The sequence below is a fragment of the Boleophthalmus pectinirostris genome, unplaced genomic scaffold (assembly GCF_026225935.1).
Source record: "Boleophthalmus pectinirostris isolate CB_2022bp ecotype Guang Dong unplaced genomic scaffold, ASM2622593v1 HiC_scaffold_12, whole genome shotgun sequence".
Classification (NCBI taxonomy): domain Eukaryota; kingdom Metazoa; phylum Chordata; class Actinopteri; order Gobiiformes; family Gobiidae; genus Boleophthalmus; species Boleophthalmus pectinirostris.
The window spans coordinates 10,151,886-10,176,018 of NW_026571018.1; the positions used below are offsets into that span (position 1 = coordinate 10,151,886).

Genomic DNA, 24,133 nt, shown 5'->3' on the forward strand with positions numbered 1-24,133 from the left:
ATGGTGCAGTATAGTTTCTCAATGTTTCAAATTCAAAATAACCATTTCACCTTTTAAATATTCAGCACAAATATTTTCAAGCCTCAGATTCAACAGTCAAAATTCAGAGTGTAAAATTCATAGTAATAATAATAATAATAATAATACATAACACTTGTATGGCACTTTTCAAGATACCCAAGGAAGCTTTACATGAAAAGACAAACAACGACAAACAAGAGAAAAAGACAGTTAATGAAAGTTGTTTTTTTTTTTTTTTAAAGAGATGGGTTTTCAAGGCTTTTTTTTTTTTTTTTTTAAACATGGGGAGTGTGGATGAGTCTCTGCTGTGAATTTTTTTTTCACTATCACACATCAATCAAAGACCCAAGATGCCAAAGCAGAAGCAATCGATCATGATTGTGTGAGGAGGACAGAGGCCGTTTCTTATTGGCTGTTCTCATCTGTGGGCGGAGTTTGCACTTCAGAAATAAAAGATGAGATTTTGATGACCAATTCTGACCAATCAGATCACTTCATTGAACCATTTCCTGCTCGTTACTGACCCTGCGTTCAATTACCTTCTGACTCTCACTTGAACCTCGGATTTGATGTCACGTCCAAGCTTGAAGGGTATAATTATGTTTCGCGTCTTGGACTCTGAGAGTAGCGTGTAACCTCACAACTACACCGGCTACTACACCCACAGGCAGTGATAGGGATTGCAGTGATACAAGTGACCAAACACAATGGAAAAAGTTCATATTTACAGGTCACGTCTGACTCAGAATCCTTTGCTCGGTCTACTTTTCCTGCCACCAAGGTCTGAGTCGCGCGGTCCTAGAAAAAGGGACATATCGCGCGTGTCGCAAGGCAACTTCCTCGGAAAACCGACTCGGAAGGATAAATCGACCACAGGATAAGTTTGGTAAGATCACTTTGGATCGATTGCTTCTGTCTTGGCATTTTGGATCTTTGCTGCAAATTTTTTTCACTGCGAATTTTACATTCTGAATTTTGACTGTTGAATTTGAGGACTTGAAAATATTAGTGCTGGACATTTAAAAGGTGATTTTAAACACTTTGAAAATGTACATATATATTTTCATTAACGCACATTCAAAATAAAAATTATTCAAACATTTTCAGAGTTAAAAAATTCTAAGTGAGAAATTCAGTGGCATTTAAAATTCAAAATCTGATTAAACAACTTATCTTCCACAGTGGTCCATGGGCTTATACTAGTCTATGTGCTCTTATACTTGTTCTGATACAGCTCAAGATCATTCTAAAACTATTCAGGAAAGGTTCATTTCTGTCCTGTGACTGTGGCTTTTATCTAGTGTCAAGTATCTAGGTTTCATACTATATTTAGTATTGATTAGTATCTAATTTTTAATACTTTCGACAACCCTATTAGGTAAGGTCGAGTCAATGAGTCATTTCTAATTGTCAGTAATTAAATGGAGGAAGAAATTTGCCATTTAAGTCAATTAGACAAAAGCTGTCTAATTAATTAATGTCTGTGTCGTTAACGTTCAAGGGAAAAAAAAGTGTCATATCACCCATCTGCACGTTAAGCGAAGTAACAAAAATATGAGATTGTGTCAAAATGATGTGGACATTAAAATGATAAGATCTTTTGTTGAAATATTAAAAAGGTCCTATATTACACAAAACAGACTCAGACTGACCTTTAGAACGTTGTGATCTCCTCAAAAACATCTGGATTCACATCAAGAGTGTTTTGTTTCATTCACACATGTCTCAGTAATCCTTTATTATTACAGCTACTTTTTTTTTACCTTTAGTTCAGAAGAGATTGCCAATTCCAGGGTTGAAATGATCCAAACGATTCTAGTGAAGGTGTAGGGAGCACCTGTATAACCTGTATTACAACATGACATCACAAGGTGGAACAGAGTGTTTTCTGTCCGAGAGAAAAACATGGTTTGTGTTTTAAAACATGTGTGAATTAAACAAAACACAACTCCAGGTACCCTATTTTTCAGACTTTTAAGTGGCTCTGGAGTATAAATTGCACCAGCCAAAAAATGCCTAATGAAAAAGAAAAAAAAAAACATATATAAGTCACACTTTTGAGGGGAAATTTATTTTATAAAATTAGAGAGCAGGACCCGACATTTCATCATGAAACTCAAGTTACAGTAACAACAATAGAACAGAGAACAACAGACTGTTAACGTTACATATGAACAGTTCTTCAGATAAACTATAACATAAACAACAGAACAGAACAAGTTTACCAAACTCTCCATCTCACTCCAAATCACTAAATCCATTCAATTCTTTATCCTCGGTGTCACTTCTGAGCAACTTCACGACCTCCAGAGGTAAATCATAGATCCATGAGGTAAACGGAGCTCTACTTTCTCCTCTGTGTAGCCGTCATCAGACTCAGCATCAGTTCCAGTTAGAATTATTCCGGCCTTTCTGAATCCCGACAGGATGGTTTCGGTGTCACTGAAGTCCAGGCTTTGTCGATCCATCCAGTGACTTCCAGGAAAGTTTCACGGTGCACCCTCCCAGTTACTGTGAATCTGTGTTCTCCATCTCCGCTTTCCACCAGTCCCTCACAAGTTTCTCTCTGCTGCTCGATTACCATTTTCAGCTGAATATTTCACTACTTGCAGACGGAGAGCTTCTTTTTCTGCAGGAGACATGTGCAGTAGAGTGAAATGACAGTGGTACAGGAGTAACAGGAGCAGCAGATACTGACACAAGACTAGAGCCTCTCGCGGCTTCAGTGTGAAAGTTTTAATATATAAGTCGCACAGGAGTATAAGTCGCAGGAAACACCCAAACCATGAAAAAAAGTGCGACATATAGTCCGAAAAATGATGAGGAAACAACATTATAACAGATCGGAAAACAGTGTAATATGAGCACTTTAAATGTTAAGAGTTAAAAAAATGTAGGTCTGGAATTATTATTGAAATTCTGACCCATTTTATTTTCACAATACATAATGTCAGTGAAATCAAGTTTTGGCATCAAGTAAGATTAATACATTCCTGTCACGAACCAGTTCCACCATTGTTAATTTTGATAACGAAGGCTCCATTGGCTTGTACTGGTGCCCTGTTCTCACCAATGACCGAGTTTCTTCACAGCACATAGGAGCCTGTTGCTAAGCTTTGTGCAAGAAGGATGTAGTTGTAGCTTTAAGTAAATGTTGTAATAATGGGGCTTTGAGAGGCCTTAAATAATCCTTAATCTGAGCAGCAGAGACAGGTCCAGAGTTCAAACGCACATTTTTCTACAAACTGCTGAGAAGAACAGGAAAAACAGACTAAATGTGAGAATAATCCAGAAGAACAGATGGGATTTTGATACAAATGAAATGTGGATATAAAAATCCTCATTTGGACATTAAAGGGCCCACATATACGCTATTTCCTGATCGATGGTATAATGTAGTTTCCTCATCACAAACATGTCATAACAATCTCTACGGAACTAAAGGAAAAATGGTGTCAACTTGAAAACGACCACTACGTTTTCAGGCTGACAGAACCATGCAGGTGCCGGTTCCCTCGTCTAATCTCGAAACGACTGATGTGTTCATGCCAAAAAAAAAAGAGTGTTTGAGAACTGAAAGATTTGTTTTTTCCAAGCAAATTATGACGACACAGTAGATGTCAGCAGGTTCAACCAGGTCGAGCGTGGTAAAATAAACAAACAAAGAAAATGTGTGTGTGGAATAAGGTGGAGAAATCAAGTGACAAGGAGATTGTGCGATGGTCTGCGGAAGAGACCAAATATTTGCCATGTCTGTGTTTGGAGTCACTGCCGCCTTCTCCACAGCAGCTCAGTAAATAATGATTTATTTATAAATAATGATTACAAATTAGGGGTGAAAAGATATCTAAGTCTCAAGATACGATATCCTCACGGTACGATATTTATTGCGATATTGTGGAAAAGCTCACGATATGGTGGGGAGGCTCACGATTAGGGATGTAACAATATCCACATCTCTTAGTAAGATATTTTCACGATGTACATCTCACAGTACAATATTACACGTACAAACACGCACGGAGCAGACAGTGACCGTGCAGCGAAAAACACCCGCAGACACACTCATCACTCCACGCCGACGAGGAACGGAGGGACGAACCGAAAGAGCGAATGCAATGTGCCACTCTTAGACACAACTGAACAACTGAGTCACTGCGAACACGCCGACAATCCAGTGGTCCCAGACAGCACCCTCCCTACACGCCACAACTGAACAAAGCCCAGAGTCACCGTGAACGCCACAAACAAACAAAACCACTCACCCATCCAACTGTTGTGTTTTGTTTAAAGTCCGGTGCGGTTTATTTGTGAAAAAAGTTCAAAAATGGACCATTCAATGACAGTGCGAATTATAATCCAGAGCGCACCTAATAGTGCAGAAAATACGGTACTTGCAGCTGGACAGTTGAGACATGCGCAGTAGAGCCAACTGACAGTGGTACAGGTGGTAAGTTGTCAGAAAATAACAGAGATAGTAACACAAAGAAACTCAGAAGGCAGAATTCAGGGTTTTTACTCGCAGCGAGGGACAGAGGCGCTACTACAGCTCTTAACTGCCGAAGAACACAAATTACAAGAATAAATGGGTGGTTACACTTTTCTATCACAGTAAAAAAACACAGAGAATAAAGATGTGTGTGTGTGTGTGTGTGTGTGTGCCAGCTGATGAGGTGTAAGGGAGGAATGTGCGTAGGGAGGACTGTCCTTGTGGAAGATAACAGTTAATAAGAAGTTGGTGTTCCCATGAGAAATACACTTTGAGAAATACCCTTTAATAAAATAAGACAAAGAATCATCTATACAAAATTTGAAAAACTCTTTAACATAAGTCACACCTGAGTATCAGTTGCAGGAAACGCCCAAACCATGAAAAAAGTGCGATTTATAGTCTGAAAAATACGGTACCAAGAAAAACAGGCATTCCGACTGTGAGCGAGGTTGCCTCTCCACACACCTGACCTGTAACTTGGTCCAGTTTGGTCTCCGTGAACATAGATTTAATGTCATATTGTGAAACATTCCAGGCAAAGCAATAACATGAAGAATGAAGAAAAACATTTGACAGACCTTCCACCAGAAAAGTTACACACACAAAAAAATTTTTTTTAGATGCATTGTCTAAATTGTGTTCACATTTTGGACAGACTCCCAGTGTGGCGCCATCAATATGAAACTGAACTAAAAAATAACTCTGCATTTCCTGTAATTTTCATCATGTTTCACCTTCTCTTCACAAATTGCTTCATGATTGGTTGAAAAAAACTATAATTTATATTTACAACATGCATTATCCCACTAAATTAAGTCATCAAAACTTGCTTAAATGCACATTAAACATTTCTATCTGTGTTTTTGTAAAGGTGCACTACGTAACTTGCCTGGAATGTTCCACAGTATGACTTTAAACAGCTCTACCTTACATTTATTCAATTACAAGTGGTTTTATAACTTAAAAATACCTATTAAAAACTGTGATTTTGACTGTGGCCAGGGGTCGTTTCTCCACAGATCTGACCTGTAGCTTGGTCCGGTTTGGTCTCCGTGAACATAGAAAGATTTAATGCCATAATGTGAAACATTCCAGGCAAAGCAATAACATGAAGAATGAAGAAAAGCATTTGACGGAACAGAAAACTTACACACACAAAAAAAAAAAAAAAAAAAAAAAACACATTATAGGTGCATTATGTAAATTGTGTTGAACTTTCGGACGGACTTCTCCCAGTGTGACGTCCTCAATGTGAAATTGAACAAAAAAAAAAATGCATTTACTGTAATTTTCAAGTGTTTCAACTTTTCTTCACAAATTGTTGAATTCTTAATTGGTGCAAAACTGTAATTTATATTTAAAACACGTATTATTCAATTAAATTAAGTCATCAAAACATGGCATACGCACATTAAACATTTCCATTAGTGCTTTTGTAAAGGTGTGCTACGTAACTTTTCTGGTGGAGGGTTCTTCTCCATGGAGATGTCATTGCTTTGCCTGGAATGTTCCACAGTATGACTTTAAACAGCTTTACCTCACATTTATTCAATTACAAGTGGTTTTATAACTTAAAAATACCTAAAAAAACATTAATTCTGACTGTGAGCGGGGGCGCCTCTCCACAAATCTGACCTATAACTTTGTCTAGAATAATTCACAGTACAGTATTAAACATTTATATCATCATGGAGACTAAACCAGACTGAGTTACAGGTCAGATCTGTGGAGAGGCGACCCCGCTCACAGCCAGAACGATTTTTTTTTTTTTGTATTTTTGCGCTCTAAAACCACTTGTAATTGAATAAATTTAAGGCATAGCTGTTTAAAGTCACACTGTGGAACATTCCGGAGCAATAGCACGAGGGATCCTCCATCAGAAAAGTCACACAAAGCCCCTTTAATCATGTGCAGCATTAAAACATCAATATTATCCTCCTCACATCCTGATTTATTAAAACAGGAAAGTCCCAGTGTAACTCGTTTATGGAGAAGACCCGCCCCCGCTGCAGAATGTGGTGATGTCATCTGAAACCTGCTATTATCCCGATGCCGTCTGTGTACTTTAAAATATAAAACACCCCCTACTTGAAATCAATGGAGATTATCTTGATTTAACGTCGTTCTAATTAAAGAAACATGTTTCAGAGTAAATGCTTGATGTTTGAGGACTTGTTTGAACTCTGAATTGTAGAGAAATTGGGTCAGATGTGATTCACGGACACATAATCCTTTGAGATGTGTCGTTTTGAGCTCAAGGCCAAAAAAAAAAGTTATACATTTACTGAAATATAAACCACAGCTGCAGCTAGTGTTTTATTAAAAGGTGCACTTTTATAACGTTTTGGGTGGAGGGTTTGCCATCTGCTTGTCTCCATGGTGATGTTATAGCTTTGTCTGGGATGTTCCACAGTATGGCATTAAGCAAATATATCTAGTATTTCAATTCAATTACTGGTGTTTTTATTTCTCAAAACTATTACAAAAACATGTATCATTACTGTGAGCAAGTCCACTTCTCCACAGATCTGACTAGTGCCCAATCGATATGGATTTTTAAAAATCTGATATGATACAGATAATAAAACAGGTGGATTTCTATTCAGAGCTCATTTACATATCAATGTGTATCCAGTAATGTGTGAACAGCCACTATAGGCAGTTTATACTAGGCCAATGTCAGAGAAAACAGGCTTAGCAATGAAAAAGAATGAAAAGTAGCTTTAAAACTGATACATTTGCAAAACTCACTGCTCACACAGGCTCCAAATCTCAAGTCTTCACAAATAAGTGTCCTTTTAATCCTGACTCAAAACAATCGTCTGTAAAAAGAATATAATCCAGCAGCTGCGTGTGTCCTATGGTCAGTCTTTTCTCCGTACGTCGCACTTTGATATAAATAAGCTGTAGTTTTGTTGCTGGTCTAAACTGCCCTGAAGTTAACTTTTATTTAGAGTAAGTATTGTGGATCAGACACAAGAGCATTTAAAGCAGTGTTTTGCACTGGTGTAAACAAGTGCACGCGAGTGCCGTGATGCAACTCTGGTGGTGCGTTCAGGTGCAGTACAGCGTCACAGACAAATTAATCTGTATATAAATACTGATGCAGCACTACATATTAGGACATTTATCTGTCTGTAAATTAGATTAAATGGACATAATATAGAGCATACATGTCAAACTCGGGGCCCAGGGGCCAAATTTGGCCCACAATATAATTATATTTGACCCGCAAGATCATATCAAATATGTATTAGAGCTGACCCGCCGGCTACAGATAAGACTATAGACACATTCTTTATTTAAAATTTTGTATATTATGCTTGTTCTGGATTCAGTGTTTAAGAAAAACTATCATTAAAACTTTTCTTATTAGAACAAAAGTTAACATTACATATCTCGAAAGAGAAAACATGCAGAGGTTGTTGAAATTTTTCAATAAATATTTAGTTTGGCCCACGACTTAGTCCCAGTTTTTAATTTTGGCCCTCTGTAAATTTGAGTTTGACATCTCTGATATAGAGCTTCTTGGCTTTAAAACGAGGTATAAAATGCCCAAAACACCTATAACTGAATAAATGTAAGATAGAGCTGTTTATTGTCACACTGCGGAACATTCGAGAGCAATGACATTTATAGAAACTAGCAAAAAGTTACACAGGGCACCTTTAAATATGAATTTCTACTCTATTAAAACGAAAACAAAACAGCCATACAGCACACAACACTGATAGCATCAATAGACAAAATAAACGTCTTGAGTGAAGCAAGTCACAACAGGGTCAAAAGTCTGGTGAAATTTCTCCATTAGTTTTAAGACAAAATGAAAACTGGCAGTGATATCTGAATGGAATATTGACTGAAAAATAAATCAAAACAGCAACAAATAAGCTCAGGACGAATGCCAAAAGCAACGTAGGAGGAGTAGAGCTGAATAATGCGGAAAATTATATTAGAAACATGAAAACAAGAAACTGGAACATGGAAAAAATATTCTCTGGCAAAAGTAAAAGTTTTTTGGGGGATTTGAATTAGAGCTGTTCACAAACAAAAATGAAAAAGGAAAGAAAAAGACAAAAAGAGGTGTATGTATGCGAGTATGCGTGTATGTATGTGTGTGTATGTGTGTAAGTATGTATCCATGCGTGCAAGTATGCATGTGTGTGGGTGTATATATGTGTGTATGTGCACATATGTGTATGTGTATGTATGTGTGTATGCGTGTATGTATGCGTGTATATGTGTGTGTGTATGTGTGTTTGTGTGTTTGCATGTATGTATTCATTTTTTTATGATGAATAAATGTAGGAGAGTTATATTTTATGTAATAATTATTTCTTTTTGGTCATTATTGCTATAATCTTTTTGTATTTTTATTTTATTTTTTTATTGTACGTATATGGTTTGTCTTACTGTTTAGACAATGTTTCTCTTAAAGCTTAAAAATAAAGCACAAAATTAAATTATATAATCACCAAATGTAACCTCTATTTTTATCTGTGCGCAGATCTCTGACGGAGCCTGTACGCTCTATAGCATGACAATATGGTTTGGTAATCACATACGTTAGGTTAAAGGGGGAGAGGAAGTCAAAATGGCTGCCATAGTAACGTCGCTGCAACTGCAAGACAAAAATGTGAAAAATGTCTTGTGCCCACAGGAGTTATATCAGTCACTGTAGCTTTTAAAAGGGCTCATATTACTCCATTTTCTGATTTACAATGCAGTTTCCTCATTAAAAACAAACCTGGAGTTGTGTTTTGTTTCATTTTACACATGTTTTAACACACAAAACCCTGCATATTTAGGCTTCTAGTTCTTATCTCAAAACAGTAAACACTCCAATTTGTGATAACACGTGGTAATACAGGAAGTGCTCCACTGTGATCGCAAAATTTGAAATACAAATATATAAAAACAAATCATAATACTGAAACTAATATATGCTACTGACATAATAACCAAAAAGCAGATTTAAACCACAAAAACGAGGAATGTAACTATATCCAAACCGCTCAGTACGATATTATCACGATACGATATTTATTGCGATATTTTGAAGAGGCTGATATAATTGTAAATAGGAAACTTTTTTGCTTTTAAAATACCTTGACAAGATTTTGGTGTGAATTATTTCTGTCATAATCCCAAGAAGTCAAGTAAAAAAACATGTTTCTTCATGTTGTCTGCGCTGAAATGAATCATGGGATATGTAGTTTCCGATGTTTATAAGATGTTGCTACTATAAAATCATGTATTTAAGCAAAGGAACTTTTACCACATGACATCACAAGGTGGAACGGAGCATTGTGAGCTAACTGAAATATCGTGATATCGTATCGTCAAAAGTCTCACAATAATACCGTGGGCAAGTTCTTTTAATTAAATGCATGGTTTTATATTAGCAGCAGCCTATAAACATCGCAAACTACATATCCCAAGATTAATTTCAGTGCAAAACAACATGAAGAAATGTGTTTTTTTCTTGATTTCTTGGGATTATGATGGAAATAATTCACATCAAAATCTTTTCAAGGTATTTTTAAAAGCAAAAAAGTTTCCTATCTACAACTATATCAGCCTCTCCAAAACATCGCAATAAATATCGTACAGAGAGATTTAGATATCGTTACATCCCTAGATTTAAACAAAAGAACTTGTAACTCGATATATTGTGACACCCCACGATATTATTGTGAGACTTTTGGCGATACGATATCACGATATTTCGGTTAGTGTTGTTACATCCCTAAAAAAAACCTATTCTAAATGTTAAATATTGTGAAAAAATAAGGAGCTGCAATAACTAAACAGCACAATGAGACAGTGCATAGTTTAATGAGTCATAGACCTTCTATCTTCTCAAATCTAACCAGAAAATAAACAGAAATTTCCCAATACTGCAAGGAAAAGTACACATGACAAATACTGACCGCCAAAGATATTGTTCCATCTGTCAGGTATTGAACGATAAGTGGATATAGTATTTGTTGTGACAGGCCTATTCCAAACACCTTCACTAGAAACATTTGCATAATTTCAGATCTGGAATTGCCAATCTCTACTGAACTAAAAAAGGTAAAAGTTGTAGCTGCTAACTTGAAAACTACCACTACATGACATCACAAAGTGGAACGGAGCATTTTGAGCTTTGAAGACGCAGACAGACTAATAGTAAAAGCACAAATCCAAGTATGTTTGCAACGAGGAAACGTTATAACATGACTTAAAGATCACAAAGAGTAGGGTTGCTCGATTATGAAAAAAAAAATCATTATCACGATCATTTTGGTCAGTACTGAAATCACGATTATTCAACCTCTAAAAAAACACTTTGTTATTGATAATTTAACTTTCAAACTGAAAATACAAGCTACAACTATGAACCTTAAAGCAGTTTTGCGATTAATAAAACATAAAATGAATAAAATATTGATTGAACATGAAGTAAGGCATAGAAAAACTATATCCAGCTGTTCTACAATCTCTATTTAAAAAACAAACTAGATATACTTAAAAAAAAATCCCTTAATAAACTTAAGCTTTAAATTGTTTGACACACAAAGCAAAATCGCAATCAAAATTCAAATAATTGTACAGACTTACACAAGAGTCAATGTTGTGTAATATAGGACATTTAAAAAGGAATTGATTATTACATTAGCTTCTTCACATTTATAAATCAGCTTTTTATGTATGAAAACAAAAATACATGCACACAATTCTTCGCCCCATGTTCAGATTACATGTTTCCGCTACTACCAATAATACTATTACCACTACCACGTTTTATAGACCTCCTCTGCAAATATTTATGGCCGTTACTAAAAATGCAAATGACCTGAACTGAATTGAAACTGACTCATCAAGTTACCGACGAGAATAAAAAATTATGAAAGCATTTTGCTGCATTTAGATATTCTTTTTCTCCTCTCCCTCTCGCTCATATCTTGAAAAATTTAAGTTCAACCATGTCACGTTTTCTATAGTGTGAAAGAAACGGTTTATGTAATCAGCAAACGTCAACAAACAAAATGGAGCTTGCACCAGTTATATAATGTCAGGTATGTATATATAAATGGAAAAAAAATTTAAAAGGCAGTACAGAAAACCAGTAGGGATCTTAATAAAATGTAAATAATAATATTTTAATGTTATGGCAATTAAAAGGTTTTATATTGCACAAAATTAACTATTGTGAGCTTTAAGTCGTGTTATAATGTTGTTTACTACGGAAGCCGAGAGGGGTCATAACAAACACAAGCGCTGCAACAAATACAAATGCGACAACACAACAAAAAGCCACAACACACCAAAAAAAACAGCCACAACACACCAAAAAAAAGCCATTAACACACCAAAAAAAGCCACAACGGAAATGACCGCTTGACTCTATTTTAATGCAAACGCCGCAACAAATACAAACACCACAACAAAAACGCAAATGCCGCAACACATTAAAAAGCCACAACGGAAATGACCGCGGGACTCTATTTTCCGACGGACCGATAAAGCGGCAAGTGAAGAAGAAGAACTACAAAGTGAAAAGTAAAGGAACAGAGAAGTTGGAAACGTAAGTAAAAGTAATTTATTGTTTTATTATTATTCGTTTCACGTTGCAGTTCCTCTTCTTCACTTGCCGCTTGATCGGTCCGTCGGAAAATAGAGTCCCGCGGTCACTTCCGTTGTGGCTTTTTGATGTGTTGTGGCATTTGCGTTTGTGTTGTGGCATTTGTATTTGTTAGGGCATTTGCATTAAAATAGAGTCCTGCCGTCATTTCCGTTGTGGCTTTTTTGGTGTGTTGTGGCTTTTTTTTGGTGTGTTGTTGCTTTTTTTGGTGTGTTGTGGCTTTTTTTGGTGTGTGTGGCTTTTTTTGGTGTGTTGTTGCATTTGCGTTTGTGTTGTGGCATTTGTATTTGTTGCGACATTTGCATTAAAATAGAGTCCCGCGGTAATTTCCGTTGTGGCTTTTTTTGTTTTGTTGTGGCTTTTTGTTTTGTTGTCACATTTGTATTTGTTGCGGCGTTTGCGTTTGTTGTGACCCCTTTCGGCTTCCGTAGTTTATTCCTCAAAAAACAGACCTTGAGTTGTGTTTTGTTTCATTCACACATGTTTATTATTTGTCGGTCTACATTTCCAAATCTCAAAATGCTCTGCTCCACCTTGTGATGTCATGGAGTGGTAGTTTTTAAGTTATCTAAAAGCTATTTTATCTTTAATTCAGCAAAAGTAGAAGTTAAATTATCCATTATCACGATTCTAGTGAAGGTGCATGGAGTTTAAAAACACAGTGGAGCACTTCCTGTCTTACCACATGACATCACAAGGTGGAACAGTGTGTTTTCTGTTTGAGGGTGCAGGGTTTGTGAGTTAAAAACGTGTGAATAAAACAAAAAAACAACTCCAGGTCTGTTTGTGATGAAAAAAATAAAGTAAAATGAGCCCTTTAATGTATTTTTCTCCTTTAATAATAGAAAAAATGTGCGTGTTTCAAAAATCGCTGTGATAATCTGAGGTTTTATTAATATTTTTTGATTATTGCTACCTCAATATTTTAGTCACTGCACAAAATGCGGCGAAGAAGAAATGCTCCAACGCTTCTGCCCATGAGGAGAAAGACATAAATGATTCATGATGCTAAAAATATACTCTGCTTTGATACAAATAAACGAAGACAATCGATTCGATAATGCAATAAAGGAATCTGTAAAAGAAAAAACATGTTGAAGGGATTTAGAAAAACGGTTTTAAAAATATTCAGATTTATTGCAGTTTGTAAGTAGCAATGTTGTGATAAAGCAGCTGGTATTCTGGACCATCAGGACTAAACCAGGACTGACTGAACCAGGACCAGGACCAAACCAGGACCAAACCAGGACCAAACCAGGACCGAACCAGGACCGAACCAGGACCGAACCAGGACCGAACCAGGACTAAGCCAAGACTAATCCAAGACTAATCCAAGACTAAACCAAGACTAAACCAAGACTAAACCAAGACTAAGTCAGGATCAAAACAAGAACAAACCAGGACTAAACCAGGACTAAACCAGGACTAAGCCAGGACTAAGCCAAGACTAAGCCAAGACTAAGCCAAGACTAAACCAGGACTAAGCCAAAACTAAGCCAAGACTAATCCAAGACTAAACCAAGACTAAACCAAGACTAAGTCAGGATCAAAACAAGAATAAACCAGGACTAAACCAGGACTAAACCAGGACTAAACCAGGATCAAAACAAGAATAAACCAGGCCTAAACCAGAACAACTGGATCTAAAATAGAACTAAAAGAGGAGAAGCCCAAATACACTGGCCTACAAATTTGAGAACCACCAGAATAAATAAACTGAAAGGTGCACAAACTTTCCACAGTACGGCATTAAACATAATATCTATGGTATTTAAAAACATTCACTTTAATCCAAGGAGTCTTGTGAAAGTCCTAGTGTATTAAAAATTAGAAGCAAACAATTCAATTCACTGTTTACATTTGATTTCATTCAGACACTATTTTGGTCTTGGATTTTATTATTGCACTGTATTAATTTGTATACAATAATCTGTAAAAAACTAGAATTGTCTTAATTTAATTCCAGGTTTATGTTATAATTTTTTTAGGAACAATACATGCTTTGTTGCTGAAAGTGGGCTCACATTTCCACAGATCTGACTTGTAACTTGGTGGAGTCACTTGCCGTTCAGAGCCACACTATGGAACATTCTAGGAAAAACAACGTCGCCATGGAGACAAGCATATGGCACTCCAAATAACAAAAGCCTCTTTTCCATTGGCACGTTCAGCGGGTCCGTTTGGTGTGGCTCCCTCCAACAGAGTTCTCTTTCCATAGTCCAGATCCAGGTCCGGGTTCAGGTTCAGGTAGAGTCCAGGTCCCAGTCCAGGTTTTCCAGTGCCCGTTGCATTATTCACTGTAAATGTATTTTTGATCTTGCCTAGGAATGTAACAATAACCGAAATATCATGATATCGTATCGTCAAAGTTCTCACAATAATATAGTGGACCATCACAATATATCGAATTACAAGTGTCTTTGTTTAAATTAAGAGTTATGGTGCAGCAATAGGTAAAAAGAGACAGAGAACTACATAGACCATGATCCTTTGCTCCATTTCAGTGCAGACTACAAGAAGAGATAACAGTTCTAATCACTTTTAAGTTTTAGTTCTTTGGATTAGGTCTTGTTAAAAAGGAAAAAGTAGCATATTAACAATTTTCGAGTACTAGCCTCCACAAAATATCACAATAAATATGGTATCGTGAGATGTATATTGTGAAAATATCGTACCGAGAGATTTGGATATTGTTACATCCCTAATTGTGAGCTTTCCCATGATATCGCAATAAATATCGTACTGTGAGGTCCATACCGTGACAATACCGTATCGTGAGACTTGGATATCGTTACACCCCTAATCTTGACGCAAGTGCCGCGCATCGATAAACAGGAACCTTTGTTTTGTGAAGGATCACCTCGACACAGAAGTCACATCGGCGGAAACTTTTATTCATCATGGCGATACAGCGCGTTCAGCCGCATGTGTTGGACCCGGAATCACACGAGGACTTTGAGGTGCACGAAGCTCAAGCACCGCGTCGACATCAGCTGAACATTACTGATTGGTAAAGTATTAATAAACGCTGGTAGATAAACTTATTATATCGTGTGCACTGCAGTGTAGAATAATGAGCTTATGCTGTTACTTTTGTTTAGGTGTTCATGTGGGAATTGTGAGTCGATGAGGGTTGGAGGGGGGGGGCGGAGGAGGTGGAGTGGGGGACGGGGTCGGGTGAAAAGCGTTTTCTGCTACGTCAAATGCGTCATAGGTGTAGCTGGCCGTGTCATCTTTGTAGCAGCTTTAGTTCGTTGTCACGTGGGAGGGTGACAGAAATACGCTGCAATTTGTTAAAAAAACGCCAAATCAATCTAAAAAAACACTTCGGCGATATATACAAGGCCCACACATCACTCTTAGAAGGTAGAAAGCTCTGAAAAGCTGATTTTGCATGAGATGGGGCCTTTAAGAAAGTTTTATTTTTGACGTCTTAATGATGATTGTTTATCTGAGAAACATCCCTGGCGCTGCTACCGGCGTCACTGTGATCCTTCAAGTACTGCGCGGAGTTTTTAGCGTGTTTAGCCCCACCCCCTGCGAGCCGGCCCCAGGTCCTAACCCTGTCAGACCAACTCGAAGAAACGACCCCTCAGATTCTAGAAAGTGACGAGGGCAGACTCACAGACGGGGGGGCAAGTGACAGTTTCCCTATCGATTACATTACACCTTAAAAAAAAAAAAAAAAGTAAAAAAATGTTGAACCTGGTCATTTCTGTTATTAATGAGACCCAACAACTCACTGTATTACCAGGAATTTTTTGCACTTTTTACCTCTGTATGAAATAATATTGACTTATAGAATGCTGCGATGTCATCTGAAACCCAAATAAAGACTAAAATAAATAAATAAATAAATAAACAGAGGTTGTTTAATTACAAATCCTTGCTAAAACATCGACTATTCCAGTAGTAAAGTCATTGCAGTTGCAGAATACAGAGTGGTTTTACAGCCATCTATAATTTATTATGTTTGAAAGGCAAGAGTCCAGGTTGCAAAAATCTCGACAGTTTCACCTCGTGTATAAAATATATCTGAGTACAATACAATACAGCGTCGAATACTGTATTAAACATATCCATAACTTAACATTAACAGGCTATAAAGGAAACACTGAGCAGGTTTAAGTTACTCCCAAAATACCCAGGGCCATCTCTACTGTCTGTCAAGTATTTATAATGTATAGTTTGAGGGGCGGGGACTTCCAAAAATAAGACTTTTCTAAACCCGTCCCAAGATATGAATGGAGCTGCGCTATTCTCACAGACCAATACAGTTTAATGAGCAACAACATGGAGCCAAAAGGAGCAGCCATTTTGCAAAACTTATGAAAGAAACAAATCAGCAGCTGCGTTTATTTGAGGAGAAATTGTACTTTTAAACATGTACTTAAAAGGTCAATACTTAGTAGTAGTTTTTCTTATGTAGAAAAAAGAAAAAAAAAAAAGAAAAAAAAACCCACACACACTTAATTATACTTTGCTGAATGAGAACCATAGGGAAGCCATTACCAAGGACAAACTCGATTTTATTAGAGAAATGTCTTTGGCCGAGAGCCACGTGGGAAACAACCGAGCATGGCTATTCAAGTACTACCACTAACTATTACTACTACAATTAATACTACTGCTAATCACTACTACTATTTCAATGCTACTACTAACCAGTACTACTATCTACTACTAATACTACTTTGGATGAGAGCCATGTGGAAATAACTGACTAGCTATTCAACTACTACTAACCATTACTACTACTACCAACAACAACTACTAACTACTACTACTGATGAGAGCCACGTGGAAACAACTAAACATGGCTATTCAAGAACTACTACTAACTATTACTACTGCTACTACAACTACTATTAATACTAGTACTATTATTAGTATTAATACCTATTATTAGTATTAAAACTACTAACAACTACTAACTACCCTTACTATTAATATTACTATTAATTACTATTACTACTAACACTACTACTATTAATACTACTAATAACTACTACTAACTACTTACTACTACCACTGCAACCTACTAACTACTACTACTTCGAAAGAATCATGTGGAAACAACTGACCTTGGCTATTCAAGTACTACTACTAACCATTACTACCACTACTACTATTACTAATATTACTACTACTACCACTATTACAACTAACTACTACTACTACTACTACTACTAACTACCCACTGCTAACTACTACTAATACTAACTACTAACACTACAACTATTAATACTACATCATATTATTACTTTTATTACTAGTAATACTATTACTACTTACTACTACCTACGGCTAGCACTACCACCCACTAACAACTACAACTGCTACAACAACTACTACTACCACCACCTAATACTACCTAATACTACTTCAAATGAGAGTCATGTGTAAACAATTGAGCTTGGCTATTTAAGTACTACTACTACTATTATTACTATTAATACTACTACTAAACACTACTAATATTAACTACAACTAACTACTTACTACAACTACCACCCACTAACTACTACTACAAACTTTTAATACTACTTTGTACTACTAGTAATTACTACCACCACCAACTACTTAATATTCCTAAGTCCTAATACTACTTCAGATGAGTCATGTGGAAAAAAACTGACCTACCTAACTAACAGCAACAACTACCACTACCATTTTCACTTTAGTCCTGGTTTAGTCTGTATTTAGTCTTGTTCTAGCCCTGGTGTTTTCATAATAATAATAATATTTTTGAAACCTGCCCTACTGCATCTACACTGAAACATAAATCACTTTTTTACGCTTGATATAATTCATTTATGTAACTAGTTCCACAACAAGTTACAAGGAAGTCATATAAAAAAAAAAAAAGTGTAATTTACCTTTAATTTAACTGTCAAAAATGTGACTCAAAACATTACTTATAGTGACAAAAGCAGTCATTTCAAAGCACAACAATAACAGCCACTTAAAGCCAGTATTTGCCTCACCGAGAGTAAAGGAATGTAGGAATCTATGTGAAATAACTGGAGCAGGATTTGGACAATGATTGTGATTGTTTGTAAAGCAGTCCTGTATAAGATTAAATGAATCATATTTGGTTGTGGAAAAAAACTATAAATAACACGATTAAGTTGCTGTTTTCACTCTCTCAGTACAGATTTTGGTGCGCAAATGATCATTTTAAGAGCTCTTTTTTTACACAATATCGTAATTTAACACAAAATAATACACAATTTGGGATTATATTTCATTTGTTTTGATCAAACTCAAAGTGAAAGTGCTTAGAAAGGTCACACTTGATCCGGTTTTGCTTTTTTAAGTACTGAGATCTGCTTAAATTAGTTTCAAGTTTCTATAGCAGTTTTAGTATCAGCTCTTATCTGATTTTCAATACTTTTCACAACCCTAAAACTTTATACTACCCAATAATAACTATATAAGACGACGTTGAGGAAACCAAAAAGATATAATACGTAGATCAGATTAGATCACAACATGTTACAAAACGAGCCATCTTTTCCATTTTGTGTTTTATTTTCAAAAACGGAGGAAAAAAAATAATTGAAAAGCAGCTCGCATACTGAAGACATTTGCAGCACAAAGCAGTAATTAAGTCAAAAGAATATGTTTAATACACTTCACGTGGTTCAGATTTAATCGTCTCATATTGACAGCTCTTTCGCAATCAGATGAAAAAATGTGTTACAAATTCGCATTCATTTCATTCAAAAATCAGATGTGTTAATTTTTTTATGTTATTATTTCCGGCTTATTTTGACATTTGACATAGATTTTTATTCCTGTTTGTAGCAACCCACTTTAAATAAGGAACCGACATTTTGAAAAGAATGCATTATTTTGGCCTGTATTGAATAACTGCAGGGGAAAGCCAAAAATAGCACAATATCAGGGGTCTAGAGATATTACTGTCATGGCAAAAAAAAAGCGCTACTTTCACGTAAACGCGTTGCCCGAATTGAGCAAAAAGCACCCACAACAGCGGAATGACGTTGTTAATGCGCAAAACGAGGAGTGAAATGTGAAAGATTAATCTAAAATGCTTTTGTAGCTTTGGAGAGAGGAGGGCCACATGTAGCAGGGCTCAGCCTAGCGGTGGAAACCAGGTACTGCACTTAAAGAAAAAAAAAAAAGAAAAAAGAAAAAGACACAGAATATAATATGAGCCTTGAGACAGCCCTCTGAGTCTAAAATGAACGTACACGGGTTTTTTTTAAAGATGGAAACCAGTAATTTTGAAGCGCACCACGTCGAGATTAATGCGTAAAAGATTTGTTTCGTAATTTTTTTTTTTTTTTATCTCGCTATCGAATTCTATAGGGAGGAGGAAGAGGGAGGGCTGAGGGGGAAGCGACGAATATTAATAATAAAATGTCCCCAGCTTGCACAATAAATAAATAAATTAACTCTAAACAGCCAGATTGACCTTGGCTGTATCCTGTTATTCAGATACTTTGAGCGAGGGAAATATAATGTTGCAAAAAAAAACTCGATATTGCGTAAATATACTTGGTGCATTTTTGATAAAAGCAGTTCCTACGCCTGATCAGGAAAAATGGCTGGTCAAATTAATAGTTGATTGGATTGATATGGAGTCCTCTGCCCTCGCTTGCGTCCTTACAATATTTCCAAACCACAAACTCTGCTATGCTGTCCAAAAATATTCAGCATTAAAATTACATTCTTGCTCAAATTGGTGCAATTACGCTGGAGACGAAATGGCGAGGTGGTGGGTAAAATAACAATATGTTTCTTATTAAAAATCCGCCGCTAATGTTGCTCCACCTCGTCCTTGTCGACAATTATTGCAATCTAAAATATGTGGCGTAAATACAAGACAATTTTGTGACTTTATCGTGTAGCAAGGCAAGCTAACCCCAGCCCTATTTTTGTCCAAATCCGTGTACGCGCTAAAGAAAAGTTTGCGGATATTTTAAAGCAGGCACGACGCCAGAAATGTAATTTTATTTGGCTAATGTTTTCACTCAGGGTGGGGGTTGGTAACCAAAGCTGGAGCGGAGAGACTGGCGACACGACACACAAAGAAATTAATCATTAACACTGCGAAAATATCCCCAATATTAAAGTGGATTTTAGCGTGGGACCGTGGGTTAGCCGAGCCACCGATCACACGAAGCTAAAGGCTGAATTTCGCCCATTAAAATCCCGATATGAGCCGCCTCTTTCCAGCAATGGGGGAGGAAAAGTTGCCTGAATAAAGTTGTAATTGCAGTGAGCTCAACTCTCTCTCGGCAAAACAATCAATACGACATGGGCAAAGTGAATGAAACCAAAGCACGAAACAGCTCCAAATTTAAGCGACAAGAGGCAGAAAATATTCACACATCGCTACGTTTAAAAATCCCCAAGAACCAGCTCAGAAAATGACATTTATTAGCCCGATATTATGGCTTTACCTGTATTGCATTGTGCTCCATTGCAGTCCTGCATTCCCTCTGTATAGGCCCTCTCCGGTTTCTCCACCGCCGGGACTCGCCGACACACAAACAAACGCACCACCGGGCGAAAAAACTGCTTTTTCACAGAATATAGGACAGGATCTAGGTGTGGCCAAAGTTTGCCACACAGCGAAACTTAACCTTAATATTGAAAAATGATTTCCTTTTTATGCAGCGAACGAGCGACGCATTCGGCACAAATCCATATCAAATAAGTCCAAATAAATTAGCCAAATCAGTGCGAGGGGTAAACGCCGTGGTCTCGAGGAAAAAGCGCTCGGACAAGTCAAAATTTGGCGTTGCATTCACAAATCAAAATAGTTGAGCTGATCCCGGAGCGGTGTGTGTTATAGATGTGTACGTAAACGGCGCATGCGCGAACACAGACGCATGGCGATAGAAAGCAAAGAAAAGCCTCATGAGCCGGATCAAATCCCAAATTTGAGTCCGTGCGGGCTAAAAAATGATATTAACATGAGATAATGCGGTATACGGGGCATCTGGTTTAAATCGGGCGCGCATCCATGCATTCTGCCCATTTATCATCACTATTTTATTCTATATATTGAAGCTTAAATATTTGGGAGGTGCTTTAGTCTGCACAGCTTGGGTTAAAAATACAGGGGAGAGCCACATCAGCCTGTAATGACAGCGTTCAAACACTAGGACTAAAAATATGTGCTTTTAATATATTCTATAGCAGCCATATTGAGAACAAAGACGTGTACCATTTTAATGTCTTTACTCTGCCGCAGAAAAGCAGATCTAGTTTCAGATGCGCACACAGGCAGCCTTATCTGCAACATGCAGTGAAAAAGTAAACAGTTTCATTATTTCACAAACATTTTAATGTATTCACACAGAAAACAAAAGAAAATTAGAACATGAATCATAATGAATTCTATATTACAGTGTCGTGTATCTGCCTCAGAACAATCACTGAGCTGTTCATCTCTCACATTTAATTGGTGTATTTTATGTAAAAGCCTCTGTTTGTGGTGAGGTCTGCACAGACAACAATGAGCACACGGGGCAGACAGAGACTTCTCTAAGCAGTCAAGGCTCTTCTCACATTTTGAGCATTATTCACCCCTCTTTTATTCTCAGTCATTGAGAGTTTTGTTGCCGTAGTTGACACAGGGCAGAGTGACAGAAGCATGACTGACAATCTGACAAGCACAGTCACTGAAACTCACACAAAACACGTTTAAGTGTCTTACCAAAGAGCGTCATGACATAGCACAGTGAGTGTTGGAACTGATCCAACAACTGTAAAAACATTCAAACAGAACCTGCCGAACTTTGAACTCAAAGGTCTAAAATATTTGAAAGCATTTGAAGTATTTTAGTTATCATTTAATTTTAAAAAGTCATGTACAAAATGCAAAAAATGTGTTTTATTTGTCTGCCTGATGCATCTCAATGAGCCTCTGATTATGATCATTATTAAGACTGAACATTCTGAACCCAAGAAATTAATCTACCAAAGAAGACAAAATGAACGATTTTGGATTATTCTTATTTGGGCACATGGTGGTTTAAAACTGCAGATGCCATTTTGAGAAGCCCATGATCATCATTAACCATTATTCAGAACACAGACTTAAATGTGACCATAATGTTCAGATTTACACCTGATGCTCCTCCCTACAGTTTGCCTTGATCATCTTGTATAATCTGCATAATTTCTCTCTTCTAAATGAGCCTGTCACTGAAGGCAACAGAGGCTCCAGCTGCGCAGACAGAGAAGTGATACATCTGCACAGACAGAGGAGTGATACATCTGCGCAGACAGAGGAGTGTTACATCTGCGCAGACAGAGGAGTGTTACATCTGCGCAGACAGAGGAGTGATACATCTGCGCAGACAGAGAAGTGATACATCTGCACAGACAGAGAAGTGATACATCTGCACAGACAGAGGAGTGTTACATCTGCGCAGACAGAGGAGTGTTACATCTGCGCAGACAGAGGAGTGATACATCTGCGCAGACAGAGGAGCGATACATCTGCGCAGACAGAGGAGTGATACATCTGCGCAGACAGAGGAGCGATACATCTGCGCAGACAGAGGAGCGATACATCTGCGCAGACAGAGTTGTGATACAGCTGCGCAGACAGAGGAGTGATACATCTGCGCAGACAGAGTTGTGATACAGCTGCGCAGACAGAAGAGTGATATGGCTGCACTGACAGAGGACTGACTTAGACAAACTTTATTGATCCATAAGGGAAATTATTTGGACAGTGCAACTCACCCATCACAATAATAACAAAGAGAAAAAATATAAATGGTAATAATAAATTCTAAATATGTGTACAAGTAAAAGGCAAAAGGAGAAATTCTAATTTGTCAGCTGGACAAAGGTTTACTCAATGCACTCAGTTTAAGTTCAATAGGCAGAAACCGTAAACAAGAAGATGTGTTAGTTTCAGAGTAGTTTCATTGTAGTTAGCTCATCCCTTCAGGCAGATACAAGGCAGTGTCCAGCAGCATTTTGTCCAGAATTGAAGAAGCAGCTTGGATGAACTGCAAAATATATTTGACCAAATTAAACCGTTGTCCAGCTGACAAATTAAATTTGTCCTTCTGCCACAGATTCTACGTGGACGACTGAGGGATTTTTCACACATCTTGTGAACAAGTAAAAATTAATTAAAATAAAACTAAGAAATAAAAATATCACAGTTATATACAAGAGGTCGTAAGAAAAACAAGTGCAAAAATGATAGATAGATTGATTGACAGGACATAGGGTTAGGGTGCAGCTGTAGAAAGGGTGAGTTGGTGTACAGTTGTAGGGAGTATTATGTTACATATGGGTGAGTTGTACAGTTGTAGGGAGTATTATCTGTTACATAAGAGTGAGTTGTTATACAGTTGTAGGGAGTATTATCTGCAACATAAGGGTAAGTTGTCGTGCAGTTGTAGGGAGTATTATCTGTTACATAAGGGTGAGTTGTTGTACAGTTGTAGGGAGTATTATCTGTTACATGCGAGTGAGTTGTTGTACAGTTGTAGGGAGTATTATCTGTTACATGAGAGTGAGTTGTTGTACAGTTGTAGGGAGTATTATCTGTTACATGAGAGTGAGTTGTTGTGCAGTTGTAGGGAGTATTATCTCTTACATAAGAGTGAGTTGTTGTGCAGTTGTAGGGAGTATTATCTCTTACATAAGAGTGAGTTGTTGTACAGTTGTAGGGAGTATTATCTGTTACATGAGAGTGAGTTGTTGTGCAGTTGTAGGGAGTATTATCTCTTACATAAGAGTGAGTTGTTGTACAGTTGTAGGGAGTATTATCTGTTACATGAGAGTGAGTTGTTGTGCAGTTGTAGGGAGTATTATCTCTTACATAAGAGTGAGTTGTTGTGCAGTTGTAGGGAGTATTATCTCTTACATAAGAGTGAGTTGTTGTGCAGTTGTATGAAGTATGCTGTGAATGTAGTCCTGCTGAACTCACAAATCGGGGGAAGAGCCGCCAGTGTTCCTGTGTCAAAAGTCCTAACAGGAAA

At 37.1% G+C, this 24,133-nt stretch overlaps 1 protein-coding gene across 1 annotated transcript in view; it reads right to left on the reverse strand.

Annotated features, from left to right (window-relative positions):
- Nucleotides 1-20,961, reverse strand: part of zgc:77151 (uncharacterized protein LOC337153 homolog) — a 53,542-nt gene extending 32,581 nt beyond the window's left edge. The window contains exon 1 of the mRNA XM_055148578.1: nt 20,579-20,961. Coding sequence (XP_055004553.1) covers nt 20,579-20,599 — 21 coding nt within the window. The 5' untranslated portion in view covers nt 20,600-20,961. The remainder of the gene's footprint in view (nt 1-20,578) is intronic.
- Nucleotides 20,962-24,133: the final 3,172 nt, after the last annotated feature.